The following is a 23,410-nucleotide window of genomic DNA, read 5'->3' as shown; positions in this document are numbered from 1 at the left end:
CTGGGAAGAGATCCAGACCAGAACTAGAAACGTTGGAGTCACAAATATTTAGATCATAATTTAAGTCATGAGCCTGGATGAGAGCACCAAGAGAATGAATGCAGACAAACGGGAAGAGAGTCAAGGGCTGAGTTCTGGGGCACTCCAATACCCGGAAGTCAAGGAGATGAGGAGGATGAAGCGAAAGACTGCGACAGAACGCTAGAAAAGTGAGATCAAAAGCAGGCATGCGCAGTGTTCTGGAAGCTAAAAAGAGAAAGTGGTTCAGAGAGAAAGACCAACAGAGACTGATGTACTGGAAGGTCAAGTAAGATAAGACTGATCTTTTCATTTGTAATGTGTGGTCACTGGTCACCTTAATGAGTGGCTTCAGTGGAGTGGATCCCAGGGAGGAGAGAAGTTTTTACAGTGAATATATGCATACATGTTTAAGGCATTTTGCTGTAAATGGAAGGAGGGAAAGAGGACAGGAGCTGGAAGCACTGGGGTTTTGTTTTTATCTTTATAAGATGAAATAAGTAATATAAATATCAAGTATTTTATTAGTAAAGGGATTTAAGTTGTTATACGCAGAATTTTTAAAGTACATTTTAAGAACAATTAGCTCCCAACTTTATCTTAATAATTACCTTTTGGCAGAACTAAGTGTAGAAAAGCTAAATTTCCTGAGTTCTCTGCATAAACTGGCAATAAAACCTAATGAGGAGTGTTCAGGGTGGTCTGGGCTTCCAGAATATTTTTATGACTAGCTTTGGAATAAACGCCTCCCCCTGTGCACCATTCCACCACCTCCAGTTAAACCTCTACGTAGAGGAAATCTTCCAAATTGTATATATGTAAGAATTTGCACCCCTAATCAATAGGGCTTAGGACATGCTTAGGACAATGCCACGTTTGTTAAGATTCTTGGTGACATTTAGAAATGAGCTTGGAAAAAATTTGCAAGACTCCGAAGATATGTGAGGTCAATGATTTTTCTTTTTTCAAGCTGAGTTTCAGGGTCCAATAATGCAAAATGCCAGTACCTTCCAAGGCACATCCTGTTATCAGAACTTAGTATTTTAACACTAACTCCATGGAGAAATATGTTGAAATAGCCTTACTGTAATTTTTCTTCTAGTTCTACCGCTTTCTTCCTTAACTCCTGGTTCTCCTTGATTGCAGACTGAGCTGTGATTTCGGTTCTGATTTTAGAAGTAGAGAGTGCTGCTAATTCTTCTTGTAGCTCCTGAACTCTGTCTCTCAAAGAGGTGAGGAGAGATGATTTTCTGGCATTGTTTTCTTTGTAGTTCTCCATTTCAGCTTTCAACTCTTGACAGGAAACTTCTTTGGAAAGCATCTTGGATCGCAGTTCTCGAAGCTAACATGGAAAGAAGTAAAAAGAGGGAAAAGATGTCACTGGTGTAAGTTGGAAGTACCTTGAAAAAACCCCAAAAGCATAATTTAAAATTTCAATCTTTTATTCATGACAATCCAAATTTACCTTCTTTTCTTTCATATTTGTTTCTGTACTATCAGATGGGAAATTATGCTTAAATAGTGGACCTCATACTCTGTCTTTTCCAAAAAACAACTGAGCAATATCGTGCGGTCTCACTCAAGAAACATGTGTGGTATATTTTGCAAAAAGCAATAAAGTATTTTGCAGTGGGAACTCATTTTCTAAATCTGTATTACTGCTATTGCTGTTGACAACAAAACAAGGAACCTACAAGGAAGGCTACTTGAAATTTCATGGCCGTGACTCTTTCCCAAGTCAATACAGATTATTCAATATATCATGGTATTTCTCCCCTTGGCCTTCTGGACCCTTATTGTGGGGGATAAAGAAAAATAATATTTGGATTTCTGGAAAAAATATAGGAGAAAAGGAAAATCATTATAGGATTTATACAAAGGAAACACTTTAACTTTTGTAAATTCTGTGGCCTCGAAATGCTGAACACACTATGTGCCTTATTAAGATATCAGATTCACCCCATTAGAAAACTCTATGAATGCATACATTTTTTTGGAACTGTGAGTATCGTGCACACATTTATTCATACACACACACACACACACACACACACACATTATCAACTCACCTTTCAATGGGATCCTGGCAGCCTAGTGAGACTGCTAGTTACCTCACAGGCAAGCCTAGGATCCCTCAGGGCCACCAGGCTATAAGCACAGTGAGTCTAGAGAGAATCTCCTGGAAACTCTACAATAGATCTGATCCTGTCCAGAGGGAAGATGGGTCCCAATCATCTTCCTAGAATTTCCTCCAGACCATCAGAACAGCCACAAGAAAGGGAGTCAGAGTTCCACCCCCAGAGCTTCAGATTGCAAGCAACCCACATTAAAGGCAGCTACTCCCAGGGATGCTAACAGCCCTCCAAAGCCCATGCAGCCCAAACCCAAAGTCCCCAGGTGCCCCCAGGCGCTCTTGAGGATGTAGAGCTCCCCTGAAATCCAGAATCCAGCCCACGTCACCCTGCTCTGCAGCATGGCAAGTGCATAGCCTTTCAGGAATTCTCTGCAACAGAGAGTAAGGACACAATAAGAGAATAAGCATAAACTTTGCCAAAAAGTTTAAATCTGTTTCTCTTTGTCCTATTTCTAATCACCTCTTTACTCTGCTTTGCCCCATAAGAAGCTAACAAGGCCCATTTGTGAGTTAGGAAGACGCAGACTCTCACCTCAGACTGAGCAGATTCAAATTTGACCAGAGTTGCTGCAAGTTCACCCCGGGCAGCCTCAGCCACATTCCGATAGTGGTTTAACTGCTCCCGAGTGACCGGGACTTCCAAGAGATGATCGTAAGTTTTCTGATAGGGTTCCCCAAAAGACAAAATATACAGAAGAGAGTTAAACAATCTTTTCCGTGCAGCTGTGCAAAGCAAGATTAAGTACAGAAGTATTCTTTGTAGTCCAAATATGTTGGAAAGTCTACCCAAAGAAGTGTTTGGTTCAGATTATTTCATTCTCCTTCTCAAAATTCTAAGGAAGCAGGAGGCAGCCTGGGAACGAATGATAAGCTCCACCAGAATGGTAGTGGGGTTTGGCATTTAAGAGTTGGCCTTTGGGGACTTCCCTGGTGGTCCAGTGGGTAAGAATCCGTGCTCCCAATGAAGACGGCCGGGGTTCAATCCCTGGTCGGGTAACTAGATCTCTCATCCGCATGCTGCAACTAAGTATCCTGCATGCTACAACAAAGACCTGGCGCGGTCAAAATAAACAATAAATAAATGAATAAATAAAAATAAATAAATAAAAAAATTTTTTTAAAAGATTTGGCCTTTGTCACTTTACAGAGTTTCCTTCCACCCAACTCCAGTGCTATTTGACCTCTGACCAGAACAGATAGAATTGACAAAGAAGCACCAGAAGAGACAATTAACCAGGAGGCAGTTTTCATTGTTCTTCTGTTTCCAGACTACAAAGATTACCAACTCATCTCTGGTCTGTTGAATAAAGTGTTTCATTGTGTTGATCAAAAAGACTGTGATTTAAGGGTAGAAGTCTGTTTCCTTCATAATTATCCACTATGCCATTTATTCTCAATCTCAGCGTCTATCTTGGGGTTTTGAAGGTGACTCAGATGAATGCCTGAGGCCAAAGATAGTGGTGGTGCCTGGTTCCATCCAGAAGGGAACAGCTCTCAGCTTCACTGACGGCTGCCAGTGCAGAAATATGGGTCCCAGCATGGCCTCAATACTCTAATTTTTCAAGACAAGTCCTGTATCCAGACTTTTTGAAGCAAAAATTCCCAGATCTTGCAGCTGGGTAACTAATTTAAATGTTTTTTTTTTAAAAAAATACACCATATGATCCCAATAAACACATCTGCAGAGCAGATTTGATGGGTTTGGGCTGCGGGTCACAGTCTATAACCTCTGGTTCTGTTTCTGTCCTATTCACGCCATAACACCTGCTTTCTGCAAGGATTATGCCTGAGTTTGGACACATACCCACCTCTATGAAGTTTCCAGGGCTTGTGGTCCTTGTGAAAGACATACAAGAAAGCCATTCATTTTTGAAGGAATATGAAAGAGGTCACATAGAGGAGGGTTTCCCTGGAATATCTAGTATCCTCAGGGAACGCACCAGTAAAACCTGTTTATGACACTGCCCGGCTACCAGACTGCCAAAGACTACTGTCTGGAAATACTCATGTATGCAAAAGTCATCTTAAAGCCCTGAACTTCACAACAAGCGTTGTCATGACTAGTGTGTTTCAATCCACAAAATGCCAAACAAAACCTTCAGTGCACTTAGTAACAGCCAGTGTTTGCCAATCACAACATATCCAAGAAGATGGTAGGTATGTACTCTTGGAGAGAAAGCATAAAGTATTTAACTGCATCTATAAAGAGAACCACATCCTGTTCAGCCTCACTCAGTATTCAGAAGGAACTTTTCCACCCCAACCACTCCAGCAATATCTTTTAAAATAAGCCATGTGAGGACCTAGGTCACATAAAAGAGGTTTGAACTACAGTATACATGGCATGCCATTTTCTAAAATTCCTTGGGGAAATAAGTTTCTCAATGGCTATGATTATCTCTCAGTGACCAACATGACTTTTTTTAGGAAATGACATAGTACTACCATAATTTTATATCTCTTTCTTATGAAAAAATATTGCATCCATTGGACTTAATATTAAAAGCCCCATAAATATATGCAGTTTATTATATGTCAATTATATCTCAACACAAGTCCTTAAAAAAAGTAAGAGCCCCTGAGACAGTTCAGAAATGGGCCTTTATTTGAGGAGGTTACAATATAATGGAGAACACCATCAAAAGCATTAGCATCTTCAAATGCTCATGGGTGAAAGAAACTACATATTAAGATATTATTACCACTGATACTGGAGTAAGGCCTACATGAGGAAGACTCTTGATTACTGAGATTAGAAGACAGTTGCTAGGGTCTAAATCACCTTTCAGAGTCCAGTAGACTCGAGATTATTCATCAGCAAATGTTTACTAAAAGCCTATTCTGGGTCAGGCACTTAGCTTACGGTCTCATAAGAAAAGGAGCATTTATCAAACAACCACACTGGTGATTGTGAAATTACAAACTGAAATAAGTTCAAGCAAGGAAAGAAAGAGACAGCAAAGGAAAGTGACTTAAAATTAGGGAAGTGGGAAGGAAAGATTTCCCTAAAGAAGTGATGATTAAATAGAAATTAAATAGGCAAGAGGTATTGAAACAGGAGCAACCCACATCCTTCAAACAACCAAAAGTCTGAGCAAGGGTCCTGTGGCAGGAGTCTCCCTGTGTGATCAAGGACCAGAGAGAAGGCAGTAAGGCTGTCTGGTCAGAGCAGGTAAAGAACAGTGGCAGCAGGGCTTGAAAGGCAGCCCTGAGCCCATTGATATATTTTAGTACCTGATAGGGCTTCTCTTTTAAGATATGCCTCCTTGGCTATTCTTACTTGTTCATTTTACCATATGAAATTTAGAATCAGCTCATCAAATTTTTAAAAATCCTGTTGGTAATTTTATTTTCATGTTAACTTTATAAACAAAGAGAATTGACATCTCTTAAATGTTGAGTTTTCCAAATAAAATCATCTTTTATCCACTTGTTCAGGAATTCTTATACGTCGTATATGCAGCTGTGATGGTTAATTTTTTTTTTTCCTAGTACATAATGTTTTATTATTAACTATAGTCGTCCTTCTATACACTAGGTCTCCAAAACTTACACATCTTTTTTTTTTTGGGGGGGGGGGACACCAGGTTCAATCATCTGTTTTTATACACATATCCCCGTATTCCCTCCCTTCCTTGACTCCCCCCGCCTCGAGTCCCCCCCACCCTCCCCGCCCCAGTCCTCTACGGCATCTTCCATCCTCGAGTTGGACTCCCTTTGTTATACAACAACTTCCCACTGACTATTTTACAGTTGGTAGTATATATATGTCTGTGCTACTCTCTCGCTTCGTCTCAGTTTCCCCTTCACCCCCCGCCCCCTCCCATACCTCGAGTTCTCCAGTCCATTCTCTGTATCTGCATCCTTGTTCTTGTCACTGAGTTCATCAGTACCATTTTTAGATTCCGTATATGTGAGTTAGCATACAATATTTGTCCTTCTCTTTCTGACTTACTTCACTCTGTATAACAGATTGTAGTTCTATCCACCTCATTACATATAGCTCCATCTCATCCCTTTTTATAGCTGAGTAATATTCCATTGTATATATATGCCACATCTTCTGTATCCATTCATTTGTTGATGGGCATTTCGGTTGCTTCCATGTCCTGGCTATTGTAAATAGTGCTGCAATAAACATGATGGTACAAGTTTCTTTTGGGATTATGGTTTTCTTTGGGTATATGCCCAGTATTTTATACGACAACTTGACTGGGCCACAGGGTGTTCAGATATTTGGTTTAAACATTATTCTGGGTGTGTCTGTGAGGATTTTCTGGATGAGATTAACATTTGAATCAGGAGTCTGACTAAAGCAGGCTGCCCTCCCCAGTGCGGGTGTGCCTTGTCCAATCCAATGAAGGTGTGTATAGAACAAAAAGCCTGAGTAAGGGAGAATTTGTTCTCTCTGCATGTTTTTGAGCTGGGACATCAATCTCCCCCTGCTTTTGGATTCAGACTCAGACTGGAATTTTCACCATCGGCTATCCCGGGCCTCCAGCTTGGGAATTCTCAGCCTCCATTATTACTCAAGCCAATCCCACAAACACACATATATACATATACATCCTACTGGTTCTGCTTCTCCAGAGAACCCTGACTGAGCCCCAGAGGCACCTCTGTGTTGAGCTGGGCTCTGGAGTATACCACACTGACATAAATCATACCAATGTTTTCTTAGGTCAGTTTCCCAAGGTAACAGAAATAAAAGCAAAAATAAACAAAAGGGGCCTAATCAAACTTATAAGCTTTTGTACAGCAAAGGAAACCACAAACAAAATGAAAGACAGCCTACGGACTGGAAGAAAATATTTGCAAATAATGCAACTGCCAAGGGCTTAATTTCCAAAATATACAAACAGCTCCTACAACTCAATGACAAAAAATAAACAACCCAATCAAAAAGTGAGCAGAAGACCTACATATACATTTCTCCAAAGAAGACATACAGATGGCCAATAGGCACACGGAAAGATGCTCCACATAGCTAATTATTAGAGAAATGCAAATCAAAACTACAATAAGGTACCACTTAACATCAGTGAGAATGGCCATCATCAAAAAGCCTACGGATAACAAATGCTGGAGAGGGTATGGAGAAAAGGGAACTCTCCTGCACTGTTGGTGGGAATGTAAGTTGGTACAGCCACTATGAAAAACAGTATCGAGGTTCCCTACAAAAAAAATAAAAAAGCTAAAAATAGAGATGCCATATGGAGTATACCACAGAAATCCATTCCTTCAAGACACTCTGAGGGCTTCCCTGGTGGCACAGTGGTTAAGAATCTGCCTGCCAATGAAGGGGACATGGGTTCGAGTCTTGGTAGGGAAGATCCCACATGCTGAGGAGCAACTAAGCCCATGTGCCACAACTACTGAGCCCATGTGCCGCAAATACTGAAGCCCGAGCACCTAGAGCCCATGCTCTGCAATGAGAAGACACTTCAATGAGAAGCCTGTGTGCCTGAAGAGTAGCCCTCACTCGCTGCAACTAGAGAAAGCCCTGCCCAGCAACAAAGACCCAATGCAGCCAAAATAAATTAAATTAAATTTTTAAAAGACTCTGAAGTAGCTCAAAATGAGAAGAAATGCACAGCAGTAGCATGAGACGATTACAAGGATAAGGAAAAACAACATGAAAACTGAAAGAAAAATACATGAATTTATTTGTTTATGCCTAAGCTTTTCCGCTTAGCCCTCCCTCGGCTGTCCCATAGATCCTTGTGCAGTGTTCTTCATATCTGGCCTGGATTTCTTCTTTGACTTGAGTTGTTAAGGGCTTAGTTGTTTTTGTGGCTTTCTGTTCTCAGGGTTTGTTATGATGTCCGTTTTACTGCTTTGTGCTCAGACAACCCGTCTCTATTCTGGGCTGACATTCACAGGTGTACAGTGGTGGGGTGGACCAGTGTCCATTCAGAATTGGGTCCATTCAGGAACCAACTGGAAGGTTGCCCTTCCTACACCAGCCATTAAACATTTTCACCATCATCCTTGTCTATATTATTTCTGCTTCAGGGAATTTATCACAGTTTTTGTGACTATTCAATTTTATGAACATCCAATGGGTATTTAAAAGGAAGGTATATTCTCTATTTTCTGAGCTTGAAGTTCAATATGTGTCAATTAGTTCTACTTTACTCATCATTTTAATTAGGCATTTCTAGTCCTGTCTAATTTCTATCCTTTTACTCTATCATGGCTTGAGAGAGGTGAGTTACAGCCTCCTATTACTACTATAATTCTCTATCATCTTGTAGCACTTGTATTCTTGCTGCTACTGGTACTGTTTGACTTGGTGCAAAGATTCAGAAATTTCATATATTCACTATGAATTGTACCACGTAATACCATAATGTGCCATTATGTGTCTCACTTAAGCCTATCTGCTCATAATTCAACCTTTTCTGATATTGAGATCATGACCCCTGATTTTTTTCTTGCATCTGACTACATATACCTTTGTTCCAGTTTTTTTATTGTCAATCTTCCTGTATCATTTTGTCTTAAATATCTTCTATGTAAATAAAGTTGATTAAACCTTTTGGATACCCTTCCAATTATGCTATATCTATTAAAAATTTTAATGTAAATACTATGACCCAGCAATTCTACCTCTTAATTATCTCCCCTTGAAAAATAGTCATATATGTGCATAATGATATGTCTTAGGATCTTCATTACACCATTATTTGTCACAGCAAAAAAGAAGAGGGGAGTGAAACAATATAAATTCCCATCAACAAGGCAATTACTAAAAAAGTCACTCCCATACTATGAATTCTAGGTAATAAGCAGTAGGAGATTGTGCTCTATGTTTGAGCATAAGGATATCTCCAAGATATAGCACTGAACAAAATTAAGAAAGTATAGAGCCATACTTTGATACCTTTTTTCATAAAACACACAGGGAGGGAAAGAACTATGCCTTTTCTATAAATATATTTAGAGAAGAAAAAGAGAAAAATATCTGAAGGAACACACATCACCTTAATTACAGTCCTCACCTCTGGGGCTGACAATAGTATTGGAGCTGGGAGGGGAATGGCTTTGTTTTCTTCAAGAAGGATATATTTATGCATTACTTGTATAATTAAATATAATTTAAAGAAAAGAAAAACACTGGGAAGAAATGTTACTGCAGTTATCTTTTAGTTACAGGACTACATTTTATTTTCTTCTTTATTATATGTTTTTATCTTTTCCAAATCCTTTACAGTGACTGTACATTAATTTTATAATCAGAGTAAATATTCCCCCCTAACTAAAGCAAAAGGAATAAGGACAAAAATAGACAAAAATCACAAACCCTGCCATGCGGTATCTTTATGGAGAACACAAGGACAAAGAAACAACCCCAGTAGCACAGGGATTCGAATGCATGTGAGAGCAGACATCTCAGGGTTTTGTTCTTTTAATTAAACCCCCCTAAAATTAGTAAAATTTTTGGAAAATACTTCAACTTTTTCTATAAATATTAAACAATCTTCACTTTAAAGAAACTAATTTTACCCTATTCAAAATGGCAAGATTAAAAACTCACCCATTTGTCCTCACATGAGGGCACTCTAAGTTATTAGGTCTCTCTCAGCCAACCCATGAAGCAATTTTACATTAATTTTAGAAAGCCAACTGCCTATGATTTGATTCAGCTACTGATATTATGATAATGATTGAAACTGCCTCACAGGGTGTCTCACAGGCTTTTCAGAATAAAGGATGGTTTCAAAGCTCAAAGGCAGAAAGAAGAGATCAGCTTATTCATAATTTAGTACACAATGTGTCCAATTATCTGACCTGGGGACAATGTCTTAGACCAGTCTTGCTTCTATGGTATTTAGTTGTCTTATTTTCCCATGAACAAAAAAAAATGAGAAGAAAATCACTGCCTACCTCTGACACACAAAAGTACCTAAATCCATTCCTGTCTCTCTATCCCATAACCAGTCTCCCTTTTGTTCCAGCATTATTCCATACCGCAGTGCTCAACTGTGTCACCAAGGCACTTCCACTGTGGAATGCTTCCTTTAGTCTGTCTGTCTGTCGGTCTGTCTCTCTCTCTACCTCCTTCCCTCTCTCTAACCCTCACTCTTTAAGCCTTCAGTACTGCCTCAGTGAGCAACCTCTTCTAAGACTCTCTCCCCTACTCACCAACTTTTTCGCCTCAAGTACTTTCTTCCCTAATTTCCAGTGCATAAATTGTCTCACAAACTGTATTTCTCTAACCAATACCAATTTTGACTACTCATCAGTTCCTCTCCAGACTTTGAAGGATTTTCCTGGCCCTCCTGCTTTTCCTTCTTCTTATATCCGCATTTGGTTTCCGGGGTTTACTAATGTCTGCAGGAGACAGTGTGATGGGTATGGAATTCAGGAAATAAATGTGTCTACATCGTAGCAATTGTAGGACAAATTTTGGAGGAAGATATTTTGGCCTTAAATCAAGTTTTGTGAAAAAGCTGATCTATTATTTTTACGTTGTTCTCTAATCCTTTTTTTTTGCTTGGGCGTTACTTAAAAACCCCTCTAATTCAATATCTTTATTGCAAAGAATACAATATTCCACATACTATGTTCTTAATACTATGGCTCTACTTAAACAAACTGAGTCATCTTTCCATGGATGGAGAAGGGCTGCAGTTAAAAAAACTTAGATGCCAAAACTTTTGAGGGTTTGCTTCAAGTACTAATCCTGATATAACTCCAATATATATTAAATATATACCTCAGACATACTCATATGTATTAGATATGTATCATATGTGTGTGTGTGTGTGTGTGTGTGTGTGTGTGTGTGTGTGTGTGTGATCACAACTAATATTCACTGAACCAGGAACTATTCCCATTCGCTCTTCACAACAGCCCTATGACTATTCTTATCCCCCAGGGACTGTTCTTATCCTCTCATCTGAAAATGAAGCAATTAAGGGCTAAAAGGAAATTCTTTTGCCAAATAGCAAACAACTGGTAGTAGATTTGGAAGCAGTGATTACTTTTCTGTGATATATAATTTTAAAATTAAGTTTAAAGTATGTTTAACGAATGGGCATATAAGACGTCTCTGTCACTGCAGGACGTGCTTCGGCATAGACCCTGTGACCCACAATTCTACTTGTAATTCTATATGAATGTTCCCGGTTTGCAGTGTCCATCAATACAGGAATTGGTCAACAACAGTACATCCATAAGATGGGAACCTAGAAAGCAGTTAAAAGAACTGAACTAAACCTATTTAGAGCAGCATGGATAGATCTCAAAAACATACTGTTTTTCAAATAAGTAAATCAGAGAACAAAACTAATAGTATGATATGCATGTTTTTAAAATACATGTTATATATACACTACCAAATGTAAAATAGGTAGCTAGTGGGAAGCTGCTGCATAGCATGTGGAGATCAGCTTGATGCTTTGTGATGAACTAGAGGGGTCGGATGGGGAGGGTGGAAGAGAGGCTCATGAGGGAGGGGGTATGGGGATATATGTATAAATATAGCTGACTCACTTCGTTGTACAACAGAAACTAACACAACATTGTAAAGCAATTATACTCCAATAAAGATGTATAAAAAATACAATAAAGCAAAACACAGCAAGGGTAAAAACAAATAAAAAATAAATAAAATACACATTAAACAAAATAACATATTTTCTATAGGTATCAGTATGAATGCAAAAATTATTTTTTTAATGGTCTGGAGGATACTGACCAAACGTACTTAATAATTACCTCTGGAGAACGGGGGAAGGGGATCAGGATTAGAGACAGTTGACAAAAGGAACTATAGTTTCATTTGTAATGTTCTCATTTTTAAAGGAAAAGTGACTATACCTGTAATACTAAAAGCAATTTCTGGGACTTCCCTGGCAGTCCAGTGGTTAAGACTCCCCCTTCCAACGCAGGGGGTGTGGGTTCCATCCCTGGTCTCCAGGAGCTAAGATCCCACATGCCTTGAGGCCAAAAAACCGAAACATAAAACAGAAGTAATATTGTAACAAATCCAATAAAGACTTTTAAAAATAAATAATCAATCTTTTTTTAAGTAAAATAAAATCAATTTCTTCATTAAGCAAGAGACAACTGAAAGCATGTTTAAAGAGTCCAATTCACTATGTTCTCAACTTTCACATCCTATTCTTCACACTTAAGAAACTGAATACCATGTGAATTCTTTACTGGCTGCAGAGGCAGCAGGAAACCCTGAACTTGAACCTCAGTGTGCACAAGAAGGCAGAGGCAGGAAGAAGAATCACTGAGTTTCCAGCAACACTTGGAATGCATTTTTTGTGCAGCAAGAAGGTTTTGACTACATTTTGGACAGGAAGTTCACCACAAAAATGAATGGAATAATACAATATTATAGCTGAAATAGTATCTTCAAGGATTAAAACAAGAATTCACTGATTCTTAATGTTTTTGTTAACGCTAAAAAGATCTCCAATTAACAAAGGACAAGTAAGAGAGAGAAAACAACCTAAATAACACCTGTGTTGTACTAAATCCCTGCTTTCTCTTCTTGTTCTTCCAAAGTGACCCTTAGCTCTGTCCAAAGAAAACTTAACAAAAATGATGCTGTTTCATCATTTCTAGTAGCATTTCTTGTGTTAAAAGGAAGCCAGCATACACACTCCTGACAGCGATAATGTCTCCCCAGAGATGAATTTTGTAAAAAATTAGAAGATTGTGGAAAACGTTAGCAATATGTAATCTCCCCGGGTTTCACATTAGCAAGAAACCAAATAATTTTTAACCTCCTTATAAGAATTCTTGCAAGATGACAAACCAAGATCCACAAGTTTTTAGAATTAATTTTTCTCTCTTTTGTGTCTGGATAAATCGAGTTAAAGGCAGATTTCAAATCCTAAACTGCAGTGCTTAGCAACTCTCATTACTGACCATGAAGAGGACAAGGATGTCCTCAATACGTTCTAGAGGACAGACTGGAGCAGGCAGACCCCTATTTAGGAAGCCCTTCCTTTTGAAAGACAGAACCCCTCATCTCACCCTCTCTCCTCCCCAAGACCTGCATCATATTATCCCTAAGAAGGAGCTCAGCAGGAGGCAGCTGGGAAGATCAAAGGAGGGGTCAGAGGCCAACAAGAAAATCAACTAATGGACAATGTATTCACCTAAATAGTAATCCTCTTACTCTTCTCCTATTTGCAGGTTCAAAGTCTTCCCAATCCATTTTTCCCTCTGCCTAATTTCCTGAAGGACCTGACCAATCAAAATTCCCACCTGACCGCACTGCTATCTTTCAGTTATTCTCTCATACAGCCTATGCTTCTCCTTCACAGCACTTACACAATGGTAAGAAATACATTATATGTGTAATTAAGTATTTAATGTGTCCCTCCCTCAAAAGACTGTGATGTTCACATAGTCACACCTAGCACCTAACCGGAACCTCACAATGTAAATGCTCAATAATTATTTGTAGAATAAATGAATGGCTGGCTGGCTGGCTGGCTGGATGGATGGATGGATGCTATTTTTATTAATATCCCAGTCCTTCCATTTGATTCACTCCACAATCTCATCCCATTCTCATCTGCTACACCAAGTGCCATCAGTCCCCAGAGCTGGCTGTGCCCCCAGCCCCAGCGATGATGGGCTAGTTTAGGAAACGCACAGATTTTCCCACAATGACCCATCACATCCTGTCCATCCCCAGTAACATTAATATCGAGAAACCGTGGATGTATCACATAACCATAAGCTCTGAGAAGAGAAGAGCTGTCTTGCCTTTGGCTCTGTGGGTGTTCTGGAACACACTTCCCACTCGCGAGATAGCGTCTCCTATGCCATGGCAGGATCATAGACTAAAGGCTAGTCCCCACCCCACTAGGGTTTCCTGCAATCTTGACTGTTCACCAAAGGTCTAGATCTCAGAGAATGACTTTAACGTCCAGCCAACATTTCAAGTTTATTTCTTATTCAATGTCAAAACAAGCAAAACAAAAAAGGAAGTAAGCAAATGGCAGGGAAGAAAGATTAAAAGAGGGAATGAATAAGAGGAAGCGAGTACCCTGTATGTGCCGTTGGTGCTGTGCACTTGTTAGAGGCGGACCAGTTTGACTTGGGTTTTTCAAGCAGGTCAACATGAGTCACACAATCTACCGGGACCAGGAGGTAAAGCAAACAAGTTGCTCAGTAACAGGACACCTGTTCGCTACAGAAAATCACAACAAATTTCAAAACCCACGGACCAATCCTACGGCATCACGCCAAGCCTTTGTTCAGTAAAAGCACTTGTATAGCAGGGTCAAAACAATGGAGTCAAAATAGGCATCTCTCTTGGGGTTTGGTTTTTCAGGGATAATTTTAAAGCAGAGCAGAGAATGAATGAATGCAGCTTCTTCCATCAGTCCTCTGAATGTCATTTGACAACATCAGCTTAGTTAATATCAGAAACATTCCTGAGACCTCCTGTGTTAAGACTCATCACCTGGATCGAGCCTCCTGCTGAGACCAGTGAAATAAGTCCTGTTAGGTGAGTACAGAGGCCTCAAGTATCTAACTCCAACTTACCAAGCTCGCAAATGTCACATATGCTAAAGCTTATGTAACAATTTTAAGGTACTTCAACATCAGGATTGAAAATGGCTCTGCCAAAACTCCATCCAAAAATAAACATAGACAGATGCCACAGCCGCCTCATTGTCCTCCCTTCCTCCCATCTCCCTTTGTGCTGATCTAACCTTCCCACTGCCACAGAGTAGACGGGATGAAATGCACACCTGAGCAGGTCCCTCCCTACCTACCAAAACTGCCCACCTTAGACAAGGCAAGGGATAATCTCTTTAAATTGTGCAAACCTCCTCCCAATCACCAAATGCTCATTACCCGTGTTTCTGCCCCAATATCCAATATCTAGCCTAACCTGCAGTCACATGAAAACAATTAGATTTGTCTAAACATGCCATGTATCTTTCTTAACTGTTTCATGCTTGAGGTCCTTCTACCTCCTTCCCATGCTCTTTCTCCACTTGACAAAAGCCTGAACTCAATTCAAGAGTCAGAATTGGCTTCTCTGTGAAACCTTCCTAGGACACACAGGCAAATTTTTTTTTTTAATTTTTATTGGAGTATAGTTGATTTACAATGCTGTGTTAGTTTCTGTTGTACGGCAAAGTGAATCAGTTATACATATACATATATCCACTCTTTATTAGATTCTATTCCCATATAGGTCATTACAGAGTATTGAATAAAGTTCCCTGTGCTATCCAGTGGGTTCTGACTAGTTATCTATCAATATTTGATATACAGGAGTGTGTATGTGTCAATTCCAGTCTCCCAGTTTATCCTCCTCCCTTTAGTAAACATAAGTTTGTTTTCTACTTCTGTGATTCTATTTCTGTTTTGTAGATGGGTTCATTTGTACCATTTTTTTAAGATTCTTTATCCCAATTACCACTCATCTTCATCTTGTTTTATTTTGGTTAATAATTCTCTGATTGACTAATCCATGCAAAAAGATAAATGTCACCACATTCTTACCAGAGACAATACTGATATATTTTCATGCATTTCTTCATAGCATTTTTCCTATACATATATATTGTGTGCTTTTGAAAAAACATAATTGAGGTTATTATAACTATAATTTGGTATCCTATTTTCTTCACTAAATATTAATATTTTCCCAACTACTGTTTTAAAAGAAGATGTTAAGAGATGTACAATATTTCATCATAGAGGTGTAATTTAATCTCACTATTCTACGGATAGATATTTAGTTCTTTTTCCTATCTATCATTATTACACATCTGTTAGAATTTCTGATTGTTTCCCTAGGATAAATTTCTGGAAGGGAAACAACTGGGTCAAAGTGAATAAAAATTTTAAGGATTTTCGTACATATTACACAAGAAGTAGTACTGATTTACATCCCCACCAATAATTTATTGTAACAGTTTCATGACACTAAGGGTCACTGCTTACTCAGTCCCTTCCCACTATTTCTACATCACTTTAAAGATGACTGCGTTGTAATATTTATCACATGAATAATAACACAGTAACGTGAGTTATTTTTTGAGGATTTGAACTACATAAGCATAACATAAGCACTGTACTAACACAATTACACTTAATCCTTACAACAATTCTTACAGAAGAGAATTCTCCTTCTCACCCAGGCTTGCCCAAACAGATAGTAACAGAACCTGACATCAAACTCACAGCCTACCTGATCCTAAATCCATGCTTTGACCAGGGGAGTCTATAAATGTTTTTGCTTATGCAAACTATCAGTATCAATTTGTAGAATAAACTTGAATATTTATTTATGTCAAAATATACTCTTGTCATATTAGGCATATTATCAAATATACACAAAAATATAAATTAAGATGAGATTAAAATAATAATGCTAATATTTTCTTCCTGAACTTCTCATAAATCATTTTGCACACCTCCTGTGGCCACAAGCCCACTCTGGGGAACACAGCCCTTATTTTCTACACTAGTTTTTATGTCTACCACTAGGATAGAAGCTCCATGAGGGCAGGCCCTGTGTCTGTTTTTCAGCACTGTATCTCCAGTGTCTACACTGCCTGGTACACTCGTGAAAGACATTTTGAATATTAATAAATGAATAAATGATTCAGTTGCAAGGTAGTGCATTTGAGGGTAGAACCTAGAAGTCAATTATATTTGTTTCCCTAGCACCAAGCACATTTCCTAGCACAGGATGGGCACCACCATAAATGTCTGTTGAGTGGATATACATTCGCTGTTTGATGAATAAATGAGTAAATGGATGGATGATGGACACATGGATGGACAGATGGATAAGTAGATGCACAAACAGAATGGAAAGTCTTCTTCCCCTCTGTTCACATCTCTAGGATTAACATATCAGAGATAAAAATACCTGGATGAATTTATTTAATTTCCATAACATTTTACTATTGCTAAACAATGGTCCTGTTGGAACAAGTATAGGTGGAATTTCACTCACCTTTTGTAAAAATATAAAATAACAAATCTCTTATTTTTAAAATCAGCCCTGGCTAGAGATCAACCTAGAACAGAGATATGAGCTTCAGAAGGGCTGGGAAGGGAGGAGATAGCTGACCAAGATGCATTGGGGAGGAAAGGCCATGAATTATTTATTCATTCACATCTTGTTAGATGAGGATAAAAGTTTAAAACATCTAAAAAATACTTACCTTGAAGGAACCAAAATTATAACTCAATTCTTATTAGGGTGAAGGTCTCTTCCTATCTAATTTGTAATTTTTCCGTATCTTGTTGTGAAATATCTTGGCTAATAAATTTGCAATTGTTTCATTAACTCATCCTTGTCTTTAGAAGCTTATTGTCACTCCCTGTGTAACAGCTTTTCTCAATCTCAAGGTTTTACATTGAGATTTTACATGATGGGAAATTACATTAATCCACACTGTGTAATTTCAGTATCTTTAGTCTGTAACCTCGCTGTTATATTTCACTTACATTCAGTTGTTAATCAGAAAACATTAAGATGTTTTGTCTTGCCTTCTTCTTCAGTTGTGACTGTAATTTAAAAAATCATTTCTAAAATGAACATAAATGTGGAATTTTTCTCTGAAGCTCTTCAAACAGCTATTAGCCTCTCTTTGCTTATTTCCATTCTTGAGGTGGATACGATTACCTCCCCAGAATGTAAACTCCATGAGGGCATTATTATTTACAGCCCCCAGGCAGTAAATACTCATCGTGCTAGGTCTGTGTTAAGCATGACGCAAATACAATGTCATTTAGTCCCAAGGGCAACCATGTGAAGCTGTTACTACCATCCACATGGCATAAAAAAGACATTTAGGTTCAAAGATGATAAGCCGTTGGATCCTAATCTCACAGCTGTGTTTTCTGGCTCCTCTCTTCCCCCGCCCATCCTCTTCCCTCCCCTCCCCTCCTCTTCCCTCTCCTCTCCTTTCCCACCTCAATTCTAACCTCTTACTCTGGCTCACTCTACCCAGCCACTGTGACCTGTTTTCAGTCTCTCTCTCTCTTTTTTAAATATTTATTTATTTGGCTGTGCCAGGTCTCAGTTGCAACATGCAGGATCTAGTTCCCTGACCAGGGATCCAACCTGGGTTCCCTGCATTGGGAGCATGGAGGCTTAACCACTGGACCACCAGGGAAGTCCCCTATTTTCAGTCTTTAAATCAATGTTCCCTAAGCCTCAATCTAAATTATTTTCCTGTGTTATGCATTCTCATGTCGCCCCATACTTATCTTTTGTGTTATCACCAAATTAACTATTATTTATTTGTATGATTATTTACTTAATATCTATATCCCCCACCAGACTATGAGGTCCTTAGAGGCAGGAAAATGCCTGTTTTGTTCACCACTGTGTCCCTGGTGATGGGGTATCAGTAAATGTCACAGAGTAAATGAAGGAGTGACTGATTGGCACAGCCAGAGTTCAAACCAAAGCCTATCTGACTCCAAAGCCCACACTGTTAATCACTATGTTATTGTCATATATAGATACGCAATCACGTCTCCCTAAATTGAATTTTTTTCTGAACTTCACTCAATATTGCTGTCTGCAAGGCAAGTTGAGCTGCTGTAACAATGAGTTGCATTTCCATAACTAATGTTAAGTTCACAAAATTTAACTTTAATAAATTCATAAATCTCTTTCCAACCACTTTTTGGAAGATATCCGTGGGGAGGGATAAATTGGGAGATTGGGATTGACATATACACACTATTATATGTAAAATAGATAACTAATAAGAACCTACTGTATAGCACAGGGAACTCTACTCAATACTTTGTAATCACCTATATGGGAAAAGAATCTAAAAAAGAGTAGATATATGTATATGTATAACTGATTCACTTTGCTGTACAGCAGAAACTAACGCAGCATTGTAAACCAATTCTACTGCAATAAAAATTAATTTTAAAAAAGATTCCTTCTATTTTCTACAAACTCATAAATGTTGTACAGGTCAGGTCTAGTTAATTTAGAAGCTTGTATTTTCATTTAATATAAAGTCCTTTGTATTTTTTTTTAATCTGTCCACATTACCAAGATAACTTCTTAGTTAAGAAAGTCAGAGGCAAGTTAATTAATTTCAGGTCCTATTTTAAGTGACTAGCAATTTCTCAGCATTTATATTGGATATATCTCCATGGGAAGTACTGGGTATAGCTGTCAAGGGTAGTAATGAATGCAGATTTGGGAACACTGTTACATATGGAATGGCTTCTGTGAGTGGAACAGTGGAAATAAAAATCTCTGTTGACAACTAGATGGGACATTTTATTCATCAGAATCCTGTATATATCTTTTCACATATTAATGATTCTAGAACTCTTCCCAGGTGGGATTTTTTTTCACTCCACCTATGATCAAACACTTGATAAATTATCTTAAAGTGAAATTTTTTCTAAGATGTAATATTTTAGTTCCTATGCTAAGTGATGTGCTTGAAACTTTAATAAGTTGTCTATTCAAATTGGCTCCTCAGGAATATTTCCCTTAGAATGAACCTGAAATATAGCTTCACCCATCTTCCAAGAGAGCAGTTCTCTAATGCAATAAAATGTCATAGGGAGATTTAAGTCTTGTTGGACTTCAATATTCACCATTTTATTTCAACCTTTAGGAGAAGAAGCAATTTTAAGATAAAATTTTCTGCAGTAGAAAAAGCTTTTGACAAAATTCAATACCCATTTATGATAAAAACTCTCCAGAAGGTGGGCATGGAGGGAACCTACCTCAATATAGTAAAGGCCATATATGACAAACCCACAGCAAACATCATTCTCAATGGTGAAAAACTGAAAGCATTCCCTCTCAGATCAGGAATAAGACAAGGATGTCCACTCTCGCCACTACTATTCAACATAGTTTTGGAAGTCCTTGCCACAGCAATCAGAGAAGAAAAAGAAAAAAAAGGAATCCAAATTCTTCTTCCAAAAGAAGAAGTAAAACTGTCACTGTTCTCAGATAACATGATACTATACATAGAAAATCCCAAAGATGTCACCAGAAAACTACTTGAGCTAATCAATGAATTTGGTAAAGTTGCAGGATACAAAGTTAACACACAGAAATCTCTTGCATTTCTATACACTAACAATGAAAGATCAGAAAGAGAAATTAAGGAAACAATCCCATTCACCACTGCAACAAAAAGAATCAAATATCTAGGAATAAGCCTACCTAAGGAGGTAAAAGACCTGCACTCAGAAAATTATAAGACACTAATGAAAGAAATCAAAGAAGACACAAGCAGATGGAGAGATATACGATGTTCTTGGATTGGAAGAATCAAAATTGTGAAAATGACTATACTACCCAAAGCAATCTGTATACTCAAATGCAATCCTTATCAAATTACCAATGGCATTTTTTACAGAACTAGAACAAAAAATCCTAAAATTTGTATGGAGACACAAAAGACCCCGAATAGCCAAAGAAATCTTAAGGGGAAAAAAATGGAGCTAGAGGAATCAGATTCCCTGACTTCAGACTATACTACAAAGCTATGTAATTAAGGCAATATGGTACTGGCACAAAAACAGAAATATAGATCAATGGAACAGGATAGAAAGCCCAGAGATAAACTGTGGTTAACTAATCTATGACAAAGGAGGCAAGGATATACAATGGAGAAAAGGCAGCCTCTTCAATAAGTGGTGCTGGGAAAACTGGACAGCTACATGTAAAAGAATGAAATTAGAACACTTCCTAACACCATACACAAAAATAAACTCCAAATGGATTCAAGACCTAAATGTAAGGCCAGACACTATAAAACTCCTAGAGGAAAACGTAGGAAGAACACTCTTTGACATAAATCACAGCATGATCTTTTTTGATCCACCCCCTAGAGGAATGGAAATAAAAAAAAACTAAATAGGTGGGACCTAATGAAACTTCAAAGCTTCTGCACAGCAAAGGAAACTATAAGCAAGATGAAAAGACAACCCTCAGAGTGGGAAAAAATATTTGCAAATGAATCAACAGGCAAAGGATTAATCTCCAAAATATATAAACAGTTCATCCAGCTCAATATCAAAAAAACAAACAACCCAATCAAAAAATGGGCAGAAGACCTAAATGGGCATTTCTCCAAAGAACACATAAGGATGGCCAAGAGGCATATGAAAAGCTGCTCAACATCACTAATATTAGAGAAATGCAAATCAAAACTACAGTGAGGTATCACCTCATACCGATTAGAATGGGCATCATCAGAAAATCTACAAACAGTAAATGCTGGAGAGGGTGCGGAGAAAAGGGAACGCTCTTGCACTGTTGGTGGGAATGTAAATTGATACAGCCACTATGGAGAACAGTATGGAGGTTCCTTGAGAAACTAAAAACAGAGTTACCATATGACCCAGCAATCCCACTACTGGACATATACCCAGAGAACACCAGAATTCAAAAAGACACATGCACCCCAATGTTCACTGCAGCACTATTTACAACAGCCAGGACATGGAAGCAACCTAAATGTCCATCAACAGATGAATGGATAAAGAAGATGTGGTACATATATACAATGGAATATTACTCAGCTGTAAAAAGGAATGAAACTGGGACATTTGTAGAGACATGGATGGACCTAGAGACTGTCATACAGAGTGAAGTGAGTCAGAAAGAGAAAAACAAATATCATATATTAACGCATATGTGCAGAATATAGAAAAATGGTACAAATCAACTTGCAAGGCAGAGACCCAGATGTAGAGAACAAACATATGGACACCAAGTGGGGAAAGCGGGGGGTGCGGGGGAGGAATGAATTGGGAGACTGGGATTGCCATATATACATTGCTAATAAGAAAAAATACCAAATTGTACACTTTAAATAAATGCAGTTTATTGTATGTCAACTGTATCTCAATAAATTTCTTAAAAAGAGAGAGAGACCAGATTTACAGTTACCAGAGTGAGGCGGTGGGGGGGGGGGGGAAGGTGACTATGAGGGGTGGGGGAATTGGATGAAGATAGTCAAAAGGTACAAACTTCCAGTTATAGGATAAACAAATACTGGGGATGTAAGGTACAACATAATGACTATAGTTAACACTATGATATATTTGGAAGTCCTAAAAGTTCTCATCACAAGGAAAAAAACATACTTTTTTTCTTTTATATCTATATGAGATGATGGATGTTAACGTAACTACATTGACTGTGGTAATTACTTCACAATATATTTAAGTCAAGTCATTATGCTGTACACCTTAAACTTACACAGTTCTGTATGTCAATCATATCAGTAAAACTGGGAAAAAATATGTTCTATTATCTATGTCTGAGTATCATCTCTTCTGTTACTTAACAATGCTTTCTATACAGTGTTTCTCATGCAATTTCATCTCCATACAGGGCCACATTATAACTTTTGTGGGTCCAATGTACTTTTACCTTCATGGTCTCTTTCCTCCATAAAGATATTAAAATTATATTTTATAACTGATGTATAAAGATGTACATATTAAAATATTTAACTTAAAAGTCTTTTTTTTCTCTCTCGCTCCAGATTTTAAAAGAAATTAAAACATTCTCATGGGTCCCTTAAAGTATGGTGGTCCCCAGTGGCAATGATGGATAGATGGGTTCTGTCTCTCTAGGAAAATCAGGCAGTAGATATGACAAACTCTCCCCAGTTTTCTGCTATTGATTATTAGCCTTTGTGTTTGTGTTGAGCACCTGTGGGCCTTGCTGCACTGTCCTTTGTGATGGACTATAAACCCATTGGTTCTCACAACCTCCTCAAGATGGAAAGACTCAGTAAAGTTATCCGGTGTATTAGTTAGGGTTCTCCAGAGAAACAGAGCCAAAAGAATGTAGATAGATGATAGATAGATGATAGATAGATAGATAGATAGATAGATAGATAGATAGATAGATGATAGATGATTGATGATAGATAGATAGATAGATGATAGATGATTGATGATAGATGGATGATAGATAGATAGATGATAGATGATTGATGATAGATAGATAGATAGATGATAGATGACTGATGATAGATGGATGATAGATAGATGACTGATGACAGATAGATAGATGATAGATGATTGATGATAGATGGATGATAGATAGATAGATGATTGATGATAGATAGATAGATAGATGATAGATGATTGATGATAGATGGATGATAGATAGATAGATGATAGATGATTGATGATAGAGAGATGATAGATAGATAGATAGATAGATAGATAGATAGATAGATAGATAGATAGATAGATGATTGATGATAGATAGATGATAGATAG

At 38.0% G+C, this 23,410-nt stretch overlaps 1 protein-coding gene across 5 annotated transcripts in view; it reads right to left on the bottom strand.

Moving 5' to 3' along the window:
* CCDC170 (coiled-coil domain containing 170) overlaps nt 1-23,410 on the bottom strand; it is a 93,415-nt gene that overhangs the window by 59,130 nt on the left and 10,875 nt on the right. For 3 of the 5 annotated variants that reach the window (XM_057739661.1, XM_057739664.1, XM_057739663.1), the window contains exons 2-4: nt 11,981-12,099; nt 2,685-2,813; nt 1,104-1,360 (exon numbers count right to left, since the gene is read on the bottom strand). In XM_057739661.1, coding sequence (XP_057595644.1) covers nt 1,104-1,360; nt 2,685-2,813; nt 11,981-12,097 — 503 coding nt within the window. In that variant the 5' untranslated portion in view covers nt 12,098-12,099. Of the gene's footprint in view, nt 1-1,103; nt 1,361-1,712; nt 1,850-2,684; nt 2,814-11,980; nt 12,100-23,410 lie in introns of those variants that run through there. The other 2 variants (XM_057739662.1, XM_057739665.1) reach the window with 2 other exon arrangements.

This window comes from Hippopotamus amphibius, chromosome 6, assembly GCF_030028045.1.
Source record: "Hippopotamus amphibius kiboko isolate mHipAmp2 chromosome 6, mHipAmp2.hap2, whole genome shotgun sequence".
NCBI lineage: Eukaryota > Metazoa > Chordata > Mammalia > Artiodactyla > Hippopotamidae > Hippopotamus > Hippopotamus amphibius.
The sequence above is the reverse complement of the archived record's forward strand: the minus strand, read 5'-3'. Positions and strand labels throughout refer to the sequence as shown.